The 15,921-nt window shown below is 43.5% G+C and overlaps 1 protein-coding gene across 1 annotated transcript in view; it reads right to left on the bottom strand.

Annotated features, from left to right (window-relative positions):
* COL22A1 (collagen type XXII alpha 1 chain) overlaps positions 1–15,921 on the bottom strand; it is a 270,579-nt gene that overhangs the window by 214,144 nt on the left and 40,514 nt on the right. The window contains exon 4 of the mRNA XM_060202364.1: positions 6,308–6,382. Coding sequence (XP_060058347.1) covers positions 6,308–6,382 — 75 coding nt within the window. The remainder of the gene's footprint in view (positions 1–6,307; positions 6,383–15,921) is intronic.

Genomic DNA, 15,921 nt, shown 5'->3' with positions numbered 1-15,921 from the left:
GGGCACACCTCCTTATAGTCAGAGGGTCAGCGGAACCAAGAGGCATCAGCAAACCACTTGGGGAGATTCTCTTGGCTGCACCTGCACCATGCCAGGCTCCAGGAGTCCATCATGTACTCTAGCCTTGTTCTTGAAGATTTGTGCAAGAGGAAGGGTTATCAGATTCACTAGGCACAGACAGCAACTACTCCCAGAACTTCAGTGGAACTGACAGAGGTGTTTATAGCTCACCCTCCAATGGGCCTTCTTCACTAGGGCTTGAACTCCTTGGAGGAAAGGACTCTGGTTTATATTTCCATCACTAGACAGTCAGAAGGTTCTGTCGCTCTGGTTCACAGCAATGCTTGTACGAAGAGGAATTGGGGATTGAAGAATTCACCAAATCATTATGAACCTCAACCACTTTCCATATTCCAGTAATAGATGAGACAAAATCCCCAGTACTCCAAAAGTTTAATGTTGAAAGTGTCACAGATAGACAGTATTAGTATCCTGATCAAAGGATTAGGAGAGGGAAATATCTGGGTTTGATTAGGAACATAAAGGATATTTTCCTTGATGGTTGAGGGTCATCAGGAAGTACTTCTTAGAGAAAGCAAGATTTGGCCTTAGTTTAGACACATAAAAAATTGAGCAAATATAAATAGATATGGGCCCCACTGAGGAAAGTTAGAAACAGGCTGGGGGTATGGATGGACCTGCCAACACCTATGTCCAGCAAAGAAGAAATTATAGAAGTCAGACCTCCTACCTTCTGCACCCCCAAAATAACCTTGATCCATACTTCCAGCAGAGGAGAAGTTAATAGGAGGAAGAGGATAAGAGGGTTGATAAGAGGGTTCTGAACTCCATCAGAACTCAGAGAGAAAGAAGAAAAAAGGGGAGGGATATATGGAGGTAGTAATGTTGTCATGAGTGGCTTGAAGGGGAAGAGAGGATTGAATCAGGGGAAAAATGTGGCAACTATGTATAAATGTGAACAGATAGATAATTGTAGAGAAGATGGTTGGTCCATGTCTACAACCTTGGGGGAACTGTGGTGGCTTGCAGTGGGGAGAGTGAAGATTCAGAACTCTGGTTGTGGGAATGGTGTCAATTCAAACCCTTGTTGACATGCAATTTTGTAAAATAAAAATAAAATAAAATAAAAATAATCTGGAAGCTTCCAATAGAGGGAATGGGAGATGAAACTGATGTTGGGAACTGTGTGGAATTATACCCCTGCTATCTCACGATCTTGTTAATCATTACTAAATCACTAATATATATTTTTTTGCCTCCAGGGTTACTGCTGAGACTCAGTGCCTGCACTACAAATCCACTGTTCCTGGAGGCCATTTTTCCCATTTTGTTGCCCTTGTTGTATTTGTTGGACAGGACAGAGAGAAATCAAGAGAGGAGGGGAAGAGAAAGAGGAGGAGAAGAAGATAGACAAAGACACCTACAGATCTGCTTCACTGCTTGCCAAGTGACCCCCCCCCCCCGTAGGTGGGGAGCTGGGGGCTCGAACTGGGATCCTCATGCTGGCCCTTGTGGTTGTGCCATGTACGCTTAACCAACTGGGCTACTGCCCAGCTCTCCTAATACAAATTTAATAAAAGATATGGGCCCTAGACCAGATTTACAGTTAACAGTATCTATATATTTTCCCCATATTTGGGAGAGACTCTCCTCCCTGATACAGCTTTCTAGTCCTATTCTCAACCCTGACACTATCTTCTCAGAGAATACTTTTAGCCCACCAGCATGGTATAGTGGTCAGGCTCAGGCAAAAATTAGTAAAGTCATGGGCCCCTTGTGACTCACTTAAGTAGACTTCCTAATTTTTTTTTCAAAATGGAGAACCCAAATCTCACTTGCTCTGTTTGTACTTTTAGGTTCCTGATTATTAAATAATTTGTTCTTTTTTATCTCTTAATGTTTTTCAGCCACCGCATTGCAGATACTATCATGACACCAACCTGTCTACCCTGGGCAGATGACATCATCAATGTGTCCCAGAACCCCACCTCTCCAGAGCCCTGCTCCACTAGGGAAAGATAGAAACAGGCTGGGGGTATGTATTGATCTGCCAATGTCCTGGTTCAGTGGAGAAGCAATTACAGAAGACAGACTTTCCACATTCTGCACCCCATGAAGAAGGTTGGTTCATACTCCCAGAGGGATAAAGAACAGGGAAGTTTCTAATGGAAGGGAAGAGACAGGGAACTCTAGTGGTAGAAATGTGTAGAATGGTAACCCTATTATCTTACAGTGTTGTTAATAATTATTAAACCACTAATAATTTCTTTTAATTGATCAGACAGAAAAGTAAGGAATGGCATGAAAGATATCTAGAGATATACAGGGTCACTGAGCTCAAGAGTTAGCGAATCCTGGCTATTTCAGGATGTTTGGCTCCATGGGGATAGGGACACTAGCTGGGAATGAGGTAGTTAGTCAGAAGACTCAATTCTGTTGGCTATTCTGGGGACAATGTAGAGTCAGGCAGGTCTTTCAAACAGATGTGAAACACAATCTGTTTTCTATTTTCAATGATTGTTCTGGCCACAGAACTGGAGTTGCTGGGAGACCAGTGAGGATGACATACTTGCTAAGATGAGAGTCTAGGAAGAGGGAAAGAAGAAGGATCTAGACAAGAGATAGTTGTGAAGGAAAAATGAATAAGCCTCCCCTTTTGAAGTTTTTTAAATTTTATTTATTTATTTATTCCCTTTTGTTGCCCTTGTTGCTTTATTATTGTAGTTAATGATTGTTGTCGGCATTGTTGGATAGGACAGAGAGAAATGGATAGAGGAGGGGAAGACAGAGAAGGGGAGAGAAAGACAGACACCTGCAAACCTGCTTCACAGCTTGTGAAGCGACTCCCCTGCAGGAGGGGAGCCAGGGCTGGAACCAGGATCCTTACATCGGTCCCTGCACCTGCACTTAACACGCTGTGCTACAGCCCGACTCCCGAAATTTGTTATTAGTGATTTGATAATGATTAACAAGATTGTAAGATAACAGAGGTACAATTTCACACAGTTCTCACCACCAGAGTTCCATGTCTCATCTCCTTCTTTTGGAAGCTTCTCTATTCTTTATCCCTCTGGGAGTATAGACCAACATTTCTTATGGGGTGCCGAAGGTGGAAGTTCTGGTTTCTGTAATTGCTTATCCACTGGACATAGGTGTTAGCAAGTTGATCCATACCCCCAGCCTGTTTCTGTCTTTCCCTAGTGGGGCAGGGCTCTGGAGAGGTGAGGTTCTGGGACACACTGGTGAGGTCATCTGCCCAGGGAAGTAAGGGTGGCATCATGGTAGCATCTGCAATTTGGTGACTGAAAGGCGGTAAGATAGAAAGCAGCTGGCTGCCTGGTAGCCTCTTGAAACAGTAAATACCTAACTTCCAGGAGAGTTGCACAATGGCCTTAGTCACTTGAATTTGCAACACACTCAGTAATTAGAGCTGAGTGTCATCTTCAGAGATACTGTGTCAGAGGACAATCACATCACAGAGAAAGTGTCAGAGATGTTAGTTACCAAGGGGCTGTAGTCATTTAGCTAGTGAACACCAGGATCAATCTAAGATTTGACTCCAAATTACTTTGCTTGTTCTTTCTCCCACCTTCATTACTCCAGCCCAGAAGAGTTCTAAAAATGACTAGAGTCCTTTAAGGAAACACCTGATGGCAAGGCTTTGGGGAACTATCTTTTCCTGACTAAAAATGCTACAAGAATGACTTCAATTAATTTAAATTGCTAAACCTGAGACTTGACCGCTCTCTATACATAGTATACGCTTACCCCATCAAGCACCAATTATGGAGTAGGAGCTCTCCAGGAGAGCACAGATGGCTGTCGTTTTTGACGGGTTAGGTTGTTTTCACCGGGCTGGCTTCACGGGCGGGTAGCAGACGACCAGGGACTCATAGTTGAGCTGTAGGCAGTATCTCTTTATTCATGCAGGACGCAGCACAATCTAAGACGAGCTAAGCTAAACTCAAGGTAAAGTACAGTAAAACTCACAATGCTGTCTTTATATATACTTGCCAAGTAAGGTGGAAACAGGATGTGACATAGAGAGGATGGAGAGAAAAGTGACTGGTGAAAATCAGGGTGTGATAAAGAAGGGATCAGGGTGTGACAAGGAGGGGGGTGGAGCAAAAACATATCATGAAACTGGGGATTGAACCAATGCCCTGGAGGGAGGTGCTTGTTAACAGCGGTTATGTAAATAAAATAGTGTTAAGCAGGGAGGATTTAAACCAAATGAAACAGAAGGGGTCTCATGCATACCAACAGATGGCCATCACTACTGCCCTCCAGCTCCATTCCTCCAGAGGAGCTCCTGCTGAACTGGGAGGTGTTTGACAGCAGGACAGGGTAACAGCTGATAGAGTCTGAGCTACAGCCAGCTCAGACTAGCACCAGCAGGTGATCACAGCTGAAGCTTGTAGGAAATGGGGTCAAGCGTAAACCTGGAAATAATGTCCCTAAAGCACAGCAGACTGTGGTGTTTCTACTCTCAGAACTGGGTGAGGTCTCATGCACCCTGGCAGCCTGTTAACACCCTCACACATTTTATCTCCTGTGCACACAGGAGACTAAGCCTGCTACTACTCTAGACGCATCCCCCAGGTGCAAAGATACACGTCAGCACTTGATGCTGACAGCTGTAGCCTGCCATGGCAGCCTCTGATATGAATATGGGCATGCTACAGAGTGCCTGGTCTTAATGTGGCATGGCTCACTGCCTCAGACATGAAATGAGCCCTTGGGTATCACACATGGGTTAGAATTCAACCTACGGTGGTATAGCATGGACATGAGGAGCCTGACTTTATGAATAGGATTACCTTTGTCTCTACCATGTTTATTATTTATTTATTTATTTATTTATTTATTTGTTATTGGATAGAGACAGAGAGAAATTGAGAGAAGGGGAAGGTAGAGAGTAAGAGAGACAGAGAGACACCTGCAGACCTGCTTCACCACCTGTGAAGCAACTCCCCTGCAGGTGGGGAACTGGGGCTTAAGCCAGGATCCTAACCTAGTCCTTGTGCTTTGCTCCACATGCACTTAACCCACTGCACTACTGCCTGACTCCCTGTCTCTGTCATGTTTTGTGCTTTTGTCTTTCTGGCTAAATCTTGCTATGCCTTCAAGAAGAACCTCAACCATTACATTTTTGGAAAAACTTCCTAATGTTCTCAAGCTGGATTTGGAATTAGATCAGTGACCCAAATCCTTCTGGCAACCCACACTCATTTCTGTCACTTATATTAGAATCGAGAGTGCCAATTTTGATGTCTCTCTTCCTGTAATGAATGAGACTGTGAAATCCTCATGGACAGGTCAATGCCTTGTCCATATTTCACTCCCACTGGAGAACACAATAGCTGTGGAGTTGGCCATCGGTGAGAAGAACAGGGGAAAGTCCTACAGAGATTTTTATATTGTCAGGACACAAGGAGCAAAGTTCACTCAAATCAGGCAGGTAAGATGCTAAGTGTCTTGGAGCCCTGCCTCCCCAGATCTCTGTCCCACTAGGGAAAGAGAGAGACAGGCTGGGAGTGTGGATCGACCTGCCAATGCCCATGTTCAGCAGGGAAGCAGCGGCAGAAGCCAGACCTTCCACCTTCTGCACCCCACAATGATCCTGGGTCCATGCTCCCAGAGGGATAAAGAATAGGGAAGCTATCAAGAGAGGGGATTGTATATGGAGCTCTGGGGCTGGGCAATGTGTGAAAATGTACCCCTCTTAGCCTATGGTCTTGTCAATGTTTCCATTTTATAAATTAAAAAAATGCTAATTAGAGCCCAGGTCACAGAGTGGACTAAAGCAATGCTCATTGCTTGGTATGATGATGGAGAAGCCTAATTCCCCCTGCATGCCCCGTGTACCTCCTCATAGATGGTGACAGTAGTTGGAGTACTCATTTCCACTGCTGGATCTGCTGTCATATATTCCCTTGCTATCTCCCCAGTGAATCCCTTTCCATATCTAATTCACTCTCTTCTGCATTTCCTAACATATTTACTTATTCACTAAATGGCTTGTTCTGTCAATCCTCAGTTCATTCACAGATCAACTCGGTCATCTTGATGTATTATTGTACGCCTCCAATGAGATCATCACTGACTCCAAAATGGAGATATTCTATTTTATGTGCATTCATGAAACATGTGTCAGCATCATTCTGTCGGGACTTTGGGGAATGACAGGGATAAGAACAAGATTAGCAAGACTACTGAATCAAGAAGGACCATGCTTAGCTCCAGCCAACTGTCATAAGAGAAGAATACGGATTATTTCTCTCACCTGTGATTTCCTTTGTTTCCCCGTTGGTGTGCTTAAAGCGATCGCCTTCCACACGGACACTTGGACACAGCACATCTGAGAAGACCAAAAGGAAACAGAGATGAGGATGAGCAATGGCATGCAGTGAGAGCTGAACACGACATGACAGTTCCCAGCATATAGGGTATCAGTGCCTGGAGCAGAGGCATGCAGTGAGAGCTGAACATGACATGGCAGTTCCCAGCATATAAGGTGTCAGTGCCTGGAGCAGAGGTGGGGCAATACCACTTAACATTACATTTATAGTGTGTTTGATAAGCATTGACTCCACAGCTACTGTGTTCTCCAGTGGGAGTGAAATATGGACAAGGCATTGACCTGTCAATGAGGATCTCACAATCTCATTCATTACAGGAAGAGAGACATCAAAATTGGCACTCTCAATTCTAATATAAGTGACAGAAATGAGTGTGGGTTGTCGGAAGGATTTGAGTCACTGATTCAGCTTGAAGACATTAGGAAGTTTTTCCAAAAGCGTAATGGTTGAGGTTCTTCTTGAAGGCATAGCAAGATTTAACCAGAAAGACAAAAGAATAAAGCATGATAGAGACAAAGGAAATCCTATTCATAAAGTCATAAAATCTATGAGTCCATAAGACAGGAATTCTATGCTAGACAACAGAAAGATGTCTTGTTGAAGAAGTTTTCTTTTCTTTTCTTTTCTTTTCTTTTCTTTTCTTTTCTTTTCTTGGGGGGTGGGGGTTTAATGGTTTACAGTCAATAGTAAAATTATGTAATTGGGATTAAAAAATTATGTAGTTGGTACATGTGTGACATTTCTCAGTTTTCTGCATAAAACTGTAACTCGCCCCACCTAGATCCTCCTCTGCCATCACGTTCCACCCATCTGGACCCCAGAGTCCTTTACTTTGATGCAATACATCAAATCTATCCCAAGTTCTGCTTTGTGGTTTCCTTTATGTTCTTATTTTTCAAGTCCATTTGTGAGTGGGACCATCCTGTATTCATCCTTCTTTTTCTGGTTATCTCACTTAACATGATTCCTTCAAGCTCCACTCAAGATGAGGTGAAGAAGGTGAATTCAACATTAATAGCTGAGCAGTATTCCAGTATATATATATATAGTACAATTTACTCAGACACTCATCTGTTGTTGGACACTATAGTTGTTTCCAGTTTTTGGCTATTAAAAATCATTTCAGATGAGTGTGTTTGGTTTCTTAGGCTATTCATCTCCCCAGGAGATGAATTCCAGGATCATAGGGTAGGCCCATTTCTAGCTGAAGAAGTTTTATGATCCCAGACCTCTTGACACTTGTTATTTGAAATCCTTCTAAGCTTGTCAAATGCTGAGAAATGTCTCTAAGCTTGCAAAATACATGTCTGCTTGTTTGTCTGTCAGGTACACCGCTTTGATTAAAAATACAATGAGACCTGTTCTTCAGGCCGTGTCCCTTTATTACAAAATTCTGTTCTAGGGCAAAGTCTGGGATATGAAAGAAAGTAATTTTCTGACCCACAGGATGGAGGAATACCAAAATGTAGTTAGCACCTGGCTGCTTCCCTGAAGGTCTGGATATTGTGCATGGGATGCATAATGACTTATGGCATCAAAAGAAGGTACAAGGCAATGACAGTTTTAAGTACCCTTCCCTATATCCTGATACCGCCCCTTTAGAAATGCATTCTGATCTTTACCCTTGTGATGTAGAACTATCTATTATTTGTGCCTTGACAGTTACTCTTGATGTATGTTTCACTTAAAAAAAAAAAATTGGGAGCTGGGTGGTAGCACAGTATGTTAAGCGCACATGTGGCAAAGCACAAGGACTGATGTAAGGATCCTGGTTCGAGCCCCCGGCTCCTCACCTGCAGGGGAGTCGCTTCACAGGTGGTGAAGCAGGTCTGCAGGCATCTTTCTCTCCTCCTCTCTGTCTTCCCTTCCTCTCTCCATTTCTCTCTGTCCTATCCAACAGGGAGGACATCAATAACAACAATAATAACTACAACAACAATAAAAAACAACAAGGGCCACAAAGAGAAAAATAAATAAATATAAAAATTTTTTTTAAATCATGGGGGCCAGGCGTTGGCACTTGTAACAGTCCCTGTTCCATGCCCCGGCTCCCCACCTGCGGGCGGCGGGGGGTGGGGGGAGTTCGCTTCATGAGTGGTGAAGCAGGTGGGCAGATCTATCTTTCTCTTTCCCTTTCTGTCTTCCCTTCCTTGCTCCATTTCTCTCTGTCCTATCCAATGACAATGATAGCAAGAACAACAACAATAATAACTACCACAACAATAAAAGCAACATTGGTTACAAAAGGGAAAAAAAAATGGCCTCCAGGAGCAGTAGATTCATGGTGCAGGCACTGAGCCCCTGCAATAATTCTCTGGAGACAAAAAAATAATAATAATAATTAAGCTTCTTCCTTCCTTTTTGATGTGATGAATAATTTTACCAATAAATATTCCTGGAAGCTTGGGACATGGGCACACAATTGACACAGTCCAAGCTCGGAATGTCTCCTGTATTTCCCACTTGGCCTCTTCTGATCAGCTGTTTGGAGACTGAAATTATTCTCCCTCAGCTCTGAAACTCTTCTAACCTTGGAGCCCTAGCAACTGGCTAAGGTTCTCTATCTGTGAAGTCCCTGTAATGTCTCACATAAAACCATAAGGAATTGTAGGTATGGGTGGTCCAGGAGGTGACACAGTGGATAAAGCATCAGACACTCAAGCATGAGGTCCTGAGTTCAGTCCCCAGCAGAACATGTACCAGAGTGATGTCTGGTTCTTTCTCTATCTCTCTCTCTCCTTCTATCTTTATGAATAAATAAATAACTTAAAAATGAATTGTAAGTATGATTCTTGAAGAACAAAATGTGAGAAAAGCAACTTGCTCTGTTACACAAAGACAAAATATGTCATGTAGTAGGGGGAAAAGATCTTTATGATTCCTTGCCTAAAATAAACGTTGGAAAGAAGATGAACTGCTAGTGTAAGGACCGGCTTAAGGATCCCTGTTCGAGCCTCTGGCTCCCCACCTGCAGGGGAGTCGCTTCACAGGCGGTGAAGCAGGTCTGCAGGTGTCTGTCTTTCTCTCCCCCTCTCTGTCTTCCCCTCCTCTCTCCATTTCTCTCTGTCCTAACAATGGTGACATCAATAACAACAACAGTAATAACTACAACAACAATAAAAAATAAGGGCAACAAGAGCGAAAATAAATAAATTTTAAGAAAAAAAGAAGATGAACTGCTACAATTATCCTAAAAATCCCACAGAGTGGCCAGAGTGTGCTCTGCTCTAGGGCACAGGACTTGTATTCATTAGGTCTCAGATTCAGACTCTGGTCCTGCATATACAGGAGCCATTTCTTGGCTTTTCTTAGTCTCAATCTCCCCTCTCCTCTCCTCTCCTCTCCTCTCCTCTCCTCTCCTCTCCTCTCCTCTCCTCTCCTCTCCTCTCCTCTCCTCTCCTCTCCTCCTCTCTCTCTCTCTCTCTCTCTCTCTCCATATATATAGTGAGAAATTGAGAGGAAAGGGGAAGATAGAGAGAGAGGGAGAGAGAAATAGAGACATCTGCATCCCTGCTTCACCACTTTCCACCTGCAGGTGAGGACAAGGGGCTTGAACTCGGGTCTTTACTCACTGTTCTGTGTGGGCTTAGCCATGAATCTCTTACTCTATGTATTGATTTCAACATCATTGACGTTGGGGACTTTATAAGGCACATACTTGTCAGAAAGCTGCTTTCAGGACTGGTTAGGATAAAGGCTCTAACAGGACAGAGTTCAGGAAAGAAGACCTCTTATACATTTAGTACCTAAGACGCATTAGATCCCTGTGCTGCTCATATGACAATGTGTGCATTGCGATCATAATCTCATATTATTAGACAGTTCTGTCTTTCTTATCAGGTTCCTATACTATGATCCTTTTTATTTTAATATCTGTAGGTCTGTATCAATGCCACATATCATCACCAAGTGGGAATGAATGAGATCTTTTTGGATCTGAAGTGGGTATTTTTAACGTTTATCCTAATAGGCACCGTGAAGTCTGACAAGCCACATGGAAGGAGTTATTTTGGAAAAAGCACTGCCCTGTCTGTCTACAACTAAATAAGAGGGAGGATATTTAGACAGCTCCCCCAGCAGACAGTGGCAGCTGTGGGGTGGCAAGCAGTTCCTTAAGTCTGGAAGTCTGCCAGAGAAAAGAACTGGAGATTAGGCGTCATTTGGGGTGAATTGACACAGAAGGTTCTATCCTTGATTTCTGAGCAAATCCACGGAAGCTGACCAGAACAAGAACATCCCTTGAGTGAGATCTCTGATAATCAACCGTCAGGGAACTTGTGATTCTAGAAGAGGGAGGGGCAAGGCCAGGTCAATGACCAGGAATGCAGAAATGGTAGAGATTTTACTAACCGTTAAAATTTGCACACTCCACTTGAAGAAACTGTTCCCCAAGTGACGTGTCAAGTCTCTTTTAGGGGCATTGCTAAGCCTCACAACATTCAAGAGACTCAAGAAGCAATTTATAGCCAACTGAGTAAGTCAGGACAAACAGATCCCAAAATATCTGCTCCAGGCATACTCCTCAAGGATATGGGAAGTAGGATGTCACTTGCTTTGCAGGAGAAAAGATTAGCATCCAAAGTCCCTTGGCCTAAAACTATATCCACTGAACCAAGATAGTTCTAGATCTTGAATAATCATTTATTTATTTCCACATTAACTCATTCACTCAAACTAAATTATTAATAGAGCTTCTGATGTATTCTAGGCAGTAAGTGGGTTCTATGGGCACAAGAACAGTAATAATAAGTTAGGCACAATTCCTGCCTTCAGGACTCTCATGGGTTGACTGGAAATAGTGCAAGGCAGCATCAGAGCTGCTGAGTCCCAGTGAGTCCATTTGCTTTTCAGACTTCTCCTTCTCAAACTCTGAGACAATGATTAAGTCTTCAGCACTCCAGATTATGCTCTAAAACTATGCCCCCCAGGTCTGGGAAAGGAACACATTCTGTTTACCCTTTTTCCTACAGCTGATGATGCCTGTTGAGGGCATTGATTGGCATGCCTGTGTCCCCTGTGATGAGTGTCTGTGCCACCAGGCAGGATCATATCTCAAATCTATGCTGTCAAAGTTTATATAGCTCAGTGCCGACCGGGAGCAGGCCTTGAGTTCATGTTGAATGGAAAGGTGGTACTTGAGGTGAGAGGAGAATGGAGAAAGGGGGCCTGGACAGCCTTTGATGTTGGTTTTTATAATGTTGACCACATAAAAAGATCTCACTGATTTATGGACTCCTACCATGGAGGTATGGCAGACGTCTGTCATAGTCAGCTAGCAGCCATTCCCCAATTCTTCCTTACTGAAGAAGGTGTCTTTCTCTCTCCCCTTGTATCTTTTTCTAAAAGTACTGACCCAGAACAGTGAAGCCCCAGTATGATAAGCAAACAAACAATGTTGTAATTGTTTAAGCCACTATGGTTGGGTTTCTATTTCTTGTGATTGACTAAATTTCAAACTTGAATGCATTCCCTTCCTGCTAACAATGTTGAAAAGTCACGTTAATGGATTTAAAGGCCAACTTCTTTTTTGAGATGCCTGAAGACATATAATGAGACTGGGGAAAACAGTTACATTATTCTCCTGGTAAGAGATCCACTGGCAGATTGGGTCACCTTCACAGTCTAAATCAATATGGATTTGTCAGAATCAATATAATGAGCACTTTTAGAATTAATGATGGGGTTAATTCCTCAAAAATAAAATGTATATTTAATTAGTTCATAGCCTGCTGGTTGATTTTCCTTTCTAGAAGTGTGTGAGCATAAGAAACAAAAGTGCTAATTACAAAAACCCTGCCTTCTTGGAATTTCTATATTGTAATCCATTAATATTCAGTTTCCATTTGCTTTTAGGTTAGTATAGCAAGATTCTGGAAAGGAAAATATACTTCTTCTCCTGATATAGGTATCTGAGCTGCCACCGCAGGGGAAATGCAAGAATTCAGGAGCCAGGCAGTGGCACACCTGATTAAGTGCACACATTACAGTCTTCAAGGAGCCAGGTTCAAGCTCCCACTGGCAGAGAGAAAACTTCAGGAGTGGTGAAATAGGACTGCAAATGTGTCTCTATTTCTTTCCCTCACTATCTCCCATCTCAACTTCTCTCTGTCTTCATCCAGTAATAAATAAAGAATTTTAAAACCATTTAATATAAGAAAAACTATAAGCAATTCATAGAAGTTACTCTAGAAAAAAACATGTCAATTTACTTGCCCTCAAGTGACCAAATCACAAAGGGGAGTGTTGTTTTCTCCGGGCTGGCATCACGGGCGGGTAACAGATGACCAGGGACACATGGCTGAGCTGAGCATGCAGTTTAATCTTGATTCACAAGCGGACAAGCAGTCCAACAACCTAATCACCACACAATGTGCTCCTCCATCTCTCTCCTCCAGCCACAGTGTCAGGAACCCAGGAAGTATGTAGGATAGGGGGGGCAGGGAGAAGCCAGAAGCGCGAAAAGGCAAAGACTAAACCAAAATCTCCCGGAGGCAGGGGGAGTGAGACCAAACCAATGTAACAGAGTGACCATGTAAATAGACCACAATGTCAAGCAATGTAACAGAAGGGATCCCAGAAGCAGAACCAGAAGCATACTAACAGGGGAGTGAGTGTGTGTTTGCACATCAGGACACAGGAGGGTATGCTCAAATTGGTGTGTGAGGTCCTTCTGCCTTACAGGCAGACCCATGATTTTGTCTGAAGAACTCTCCGTGCTACCACCCCTAGTTTCTTCAGCTGTGAAAAGCAGGTCCTTGCAACTACTGAAGCCCTACTATCTACTGTGCACCAGTCACTCAGCTGGGGATTTTATCAACAGCTATTCCTAAAGGCAAATTTTTTCTCAAATTACCTCATGAAACCTAACACATCTAAGAAACTAGTTAGATTGAAAGTACTGCTCGAATGGAAAAGAGGTCTGTGACCTGTGTCTAAAATCTGGGAGTAGGGGTGGCAGCTCAACAGAGGAGACTAACAGGGCCAGAAGAAGCAGAAAGCTAATTCAAAAGGGTTCAATGATCATTAGACTCTGAGAGCTTGTTTGGACGTGCCGTCAGGGGAGCACAGCTGCTAGTAGACCCTGGACCAAAGACCAGTCTGTCTCTATTTGGGGAGGTTGTTCTCTTTGACTGAGCTCCTAGAGGGACACCTGCCTGGTCAGCCAGAAGAGCTGAATCAACCTGTCAATGGGGTGACAGAGAGGGGAAGCAGTCACTGCTCCTCCATTTAAATTTCTGCAGCCTTTGACAAGCCTTGTTAACCACACTATGACATTCCTGGGCAGGGACAGAGAAGGATAAGAGAAGTGATGATATCAGAGACCAAGTAGCTACACAGATTAGTTAGTACCTCCACTGTTCCAAGGTGAGTCATCGGGAAATAATCTGTGCATTCTCACTTTAGAGAGCTCACAGACAGCGGCCCTGACCTTGGACCTTGGGCCCCACGGGCAGAATAAACAGAGTCAGAATGATTCCCAGAGACGAAGAGAGCTCCATATCCAGGAACCGTGCCGGGTCTGCTTTCAGGACAGTTGCTGAGCTTCCTAATGGTTCTGCTTGGAGGATGAAGTCAGACATTGTTCCAAGCATGTTGAACCTATTAGCACATTCAGTCAAATTCTCAATACAGCTTTTCAAGAGCAGAATCAGTGTTATTGTTTACAGATGTGGAAAGAAAAGCCCAAAAAAACAGTAAATTTATTCTCCAAGACTGTACCGTGAGCTAGAGGACAAAGTCAGCAGGTTACCAGTTCACGGTCAGCTAGCCAATAGGGACACAGATCTCTCAGTCTTCAAAACCTGTATGGACAAACAACCATCTTGCTGCTTCCCTTCTGTCTCCAGCTGTTGTTAAATTTTTCTAAGGCTCTTGCCGGCTGGGTTAGCTTCACGGGCAGGTATCAGAGACGCGGAGACAACGGCTGGGCAGGGAAGCTGTATTTCTTTATTCAAGAACAACGATTCACAAACTAAGACAAACTAATCACCAAACAACTCAGCTGTCTCTTTGCGGCGGCACAAGCACTCCCTCTTACTCTGGAACTCAGGAACTTTCCAACTCTGGAACTCTGGAACTCTCGTACTGGGGAACCCCCTGAAACTCTTCCACTGTGGAACTCTCTCTTACTCTGTAACTCTGAAACTCTCGAACTCAGGAACTCCGGAACTCTGTCACTCTCGAACTCAGGAACCCTCTCCCGGGGTTCCTTGGGGCGGGGCGCCCGGGGTTCCCAAGCAGGCCCGCGAAATTAGCAGGCCTGATCCAATTCTCTTGGCGGGGGGAGGGCTAGAACAAACCAATGTAAAGCATATGACATCCAGCTAGTCCTTATTTGTATAAAGAACTTCCTCCCTCTGTGTTTCATATGATGCATGTGCTACCCCCCGACTCCAGTTCTCAGACTCCATTCACTAGTGGTCTGTGCACTGGGTCCCTGGGTGAATAAACAAGAATCTGTAGACCTAATTCCCTTTCAGGCAGACTAGCATCTGTGTCTTCACTATTTTCTACTAGTATTTTTTATTTATTTATTTTTTTGTCAGAGCTGGCATTGGGGAGAGGTAGTGGCAGTTGGGTGCTGCCAATCCTTTGGGGCCTTTATCAGGCCTGAGAAGTAGCAGTTTTAGGAAACACACATCTCTGGATCCAATTCTTTCCTTGAGGGCGGGATCAACTATAGAACAATTTCACTCATGAGTGGAATATAGAGAATTGAATGCAGGAACACGAAGACCAACAAACAATAACAACAAAAAAGTCAATCCATATCCAAGGCTGTGGGGAAACTATAGTGGTTACCTAAGGGGTGTGGTGTGGTGGTGGGCACAGACCTTTTATGGTGGGGAAGGTGTGAAATTATACTCCTATTAACTTACAATTTTATAAATCACTATTGATTCAATATGTCTGTTTCTATCTTTTTGTATGTCAACTTGCCAGTGCCCACATCCAGTGGAGAGGAAATAACAGGAGCCAGAATTCCTACCATCTGCAGCCCAAGAGAAATTTTGCTCCATAATCCCAGAAGGATAAACAATAATAAGAAAGCTTTCAATGGACGGGGATGGAACATAGAACTCTGGTGATGGGAACTTGATGGAATTTTGCCCCTATTACAATATACTTCATGATCTTATAAATTAATATTAAATCACTAATAAACACAAAGCATATGAAAGAGATAGATGGCAAAACCCCAAGGACTATGTCTTATAGTAAGAAAACAAAACCAGACAAAGAATATCAGTATTCCTTGTTCTCCTAGATGGATTCACGGCAGATGGAACAACAAAAAAATGAAAGTCACCATGCCAATTCAGTGCATGAATCTTCAGGAGGGTTGACAGATATTTAGCTCTGGCCCCATGGAGCAGAAACCAGATCTACTGTTGAACAGGTAGAATGATGGAAAGGTTGTTAAAAATAGGGCATAAAGATCAGTAGGCCCTAAGCCTGGTGGCAGCAATGACTTTGAGTCACTCTGTGGTTGGGACAAACCCTCTCCCCTTTCTTGGGGAAATAGAGCACTGGAGAA

The sequence above is a fragment of the Erinaceus europaeus genome, chromosome 1, assembly GCF_950295315.1.
Source record: "Erinaceus europaeus chromosome 1, mEriEur2.1, whole genome shotgun sequence".
In the NCBI taxonomy this organism is placed as follows: domain Eukaryota; kingdom Metazoa; phylum Chordata; class Mammalia; order Eulipotyphla; family Erinaceidae; genus Erinaceus; species Erinaceus europaeus.
Note: the sequence above shows the minus strand (reverse complement) of the source record. Positions and strands in the feature narration are given on the sequence as shown.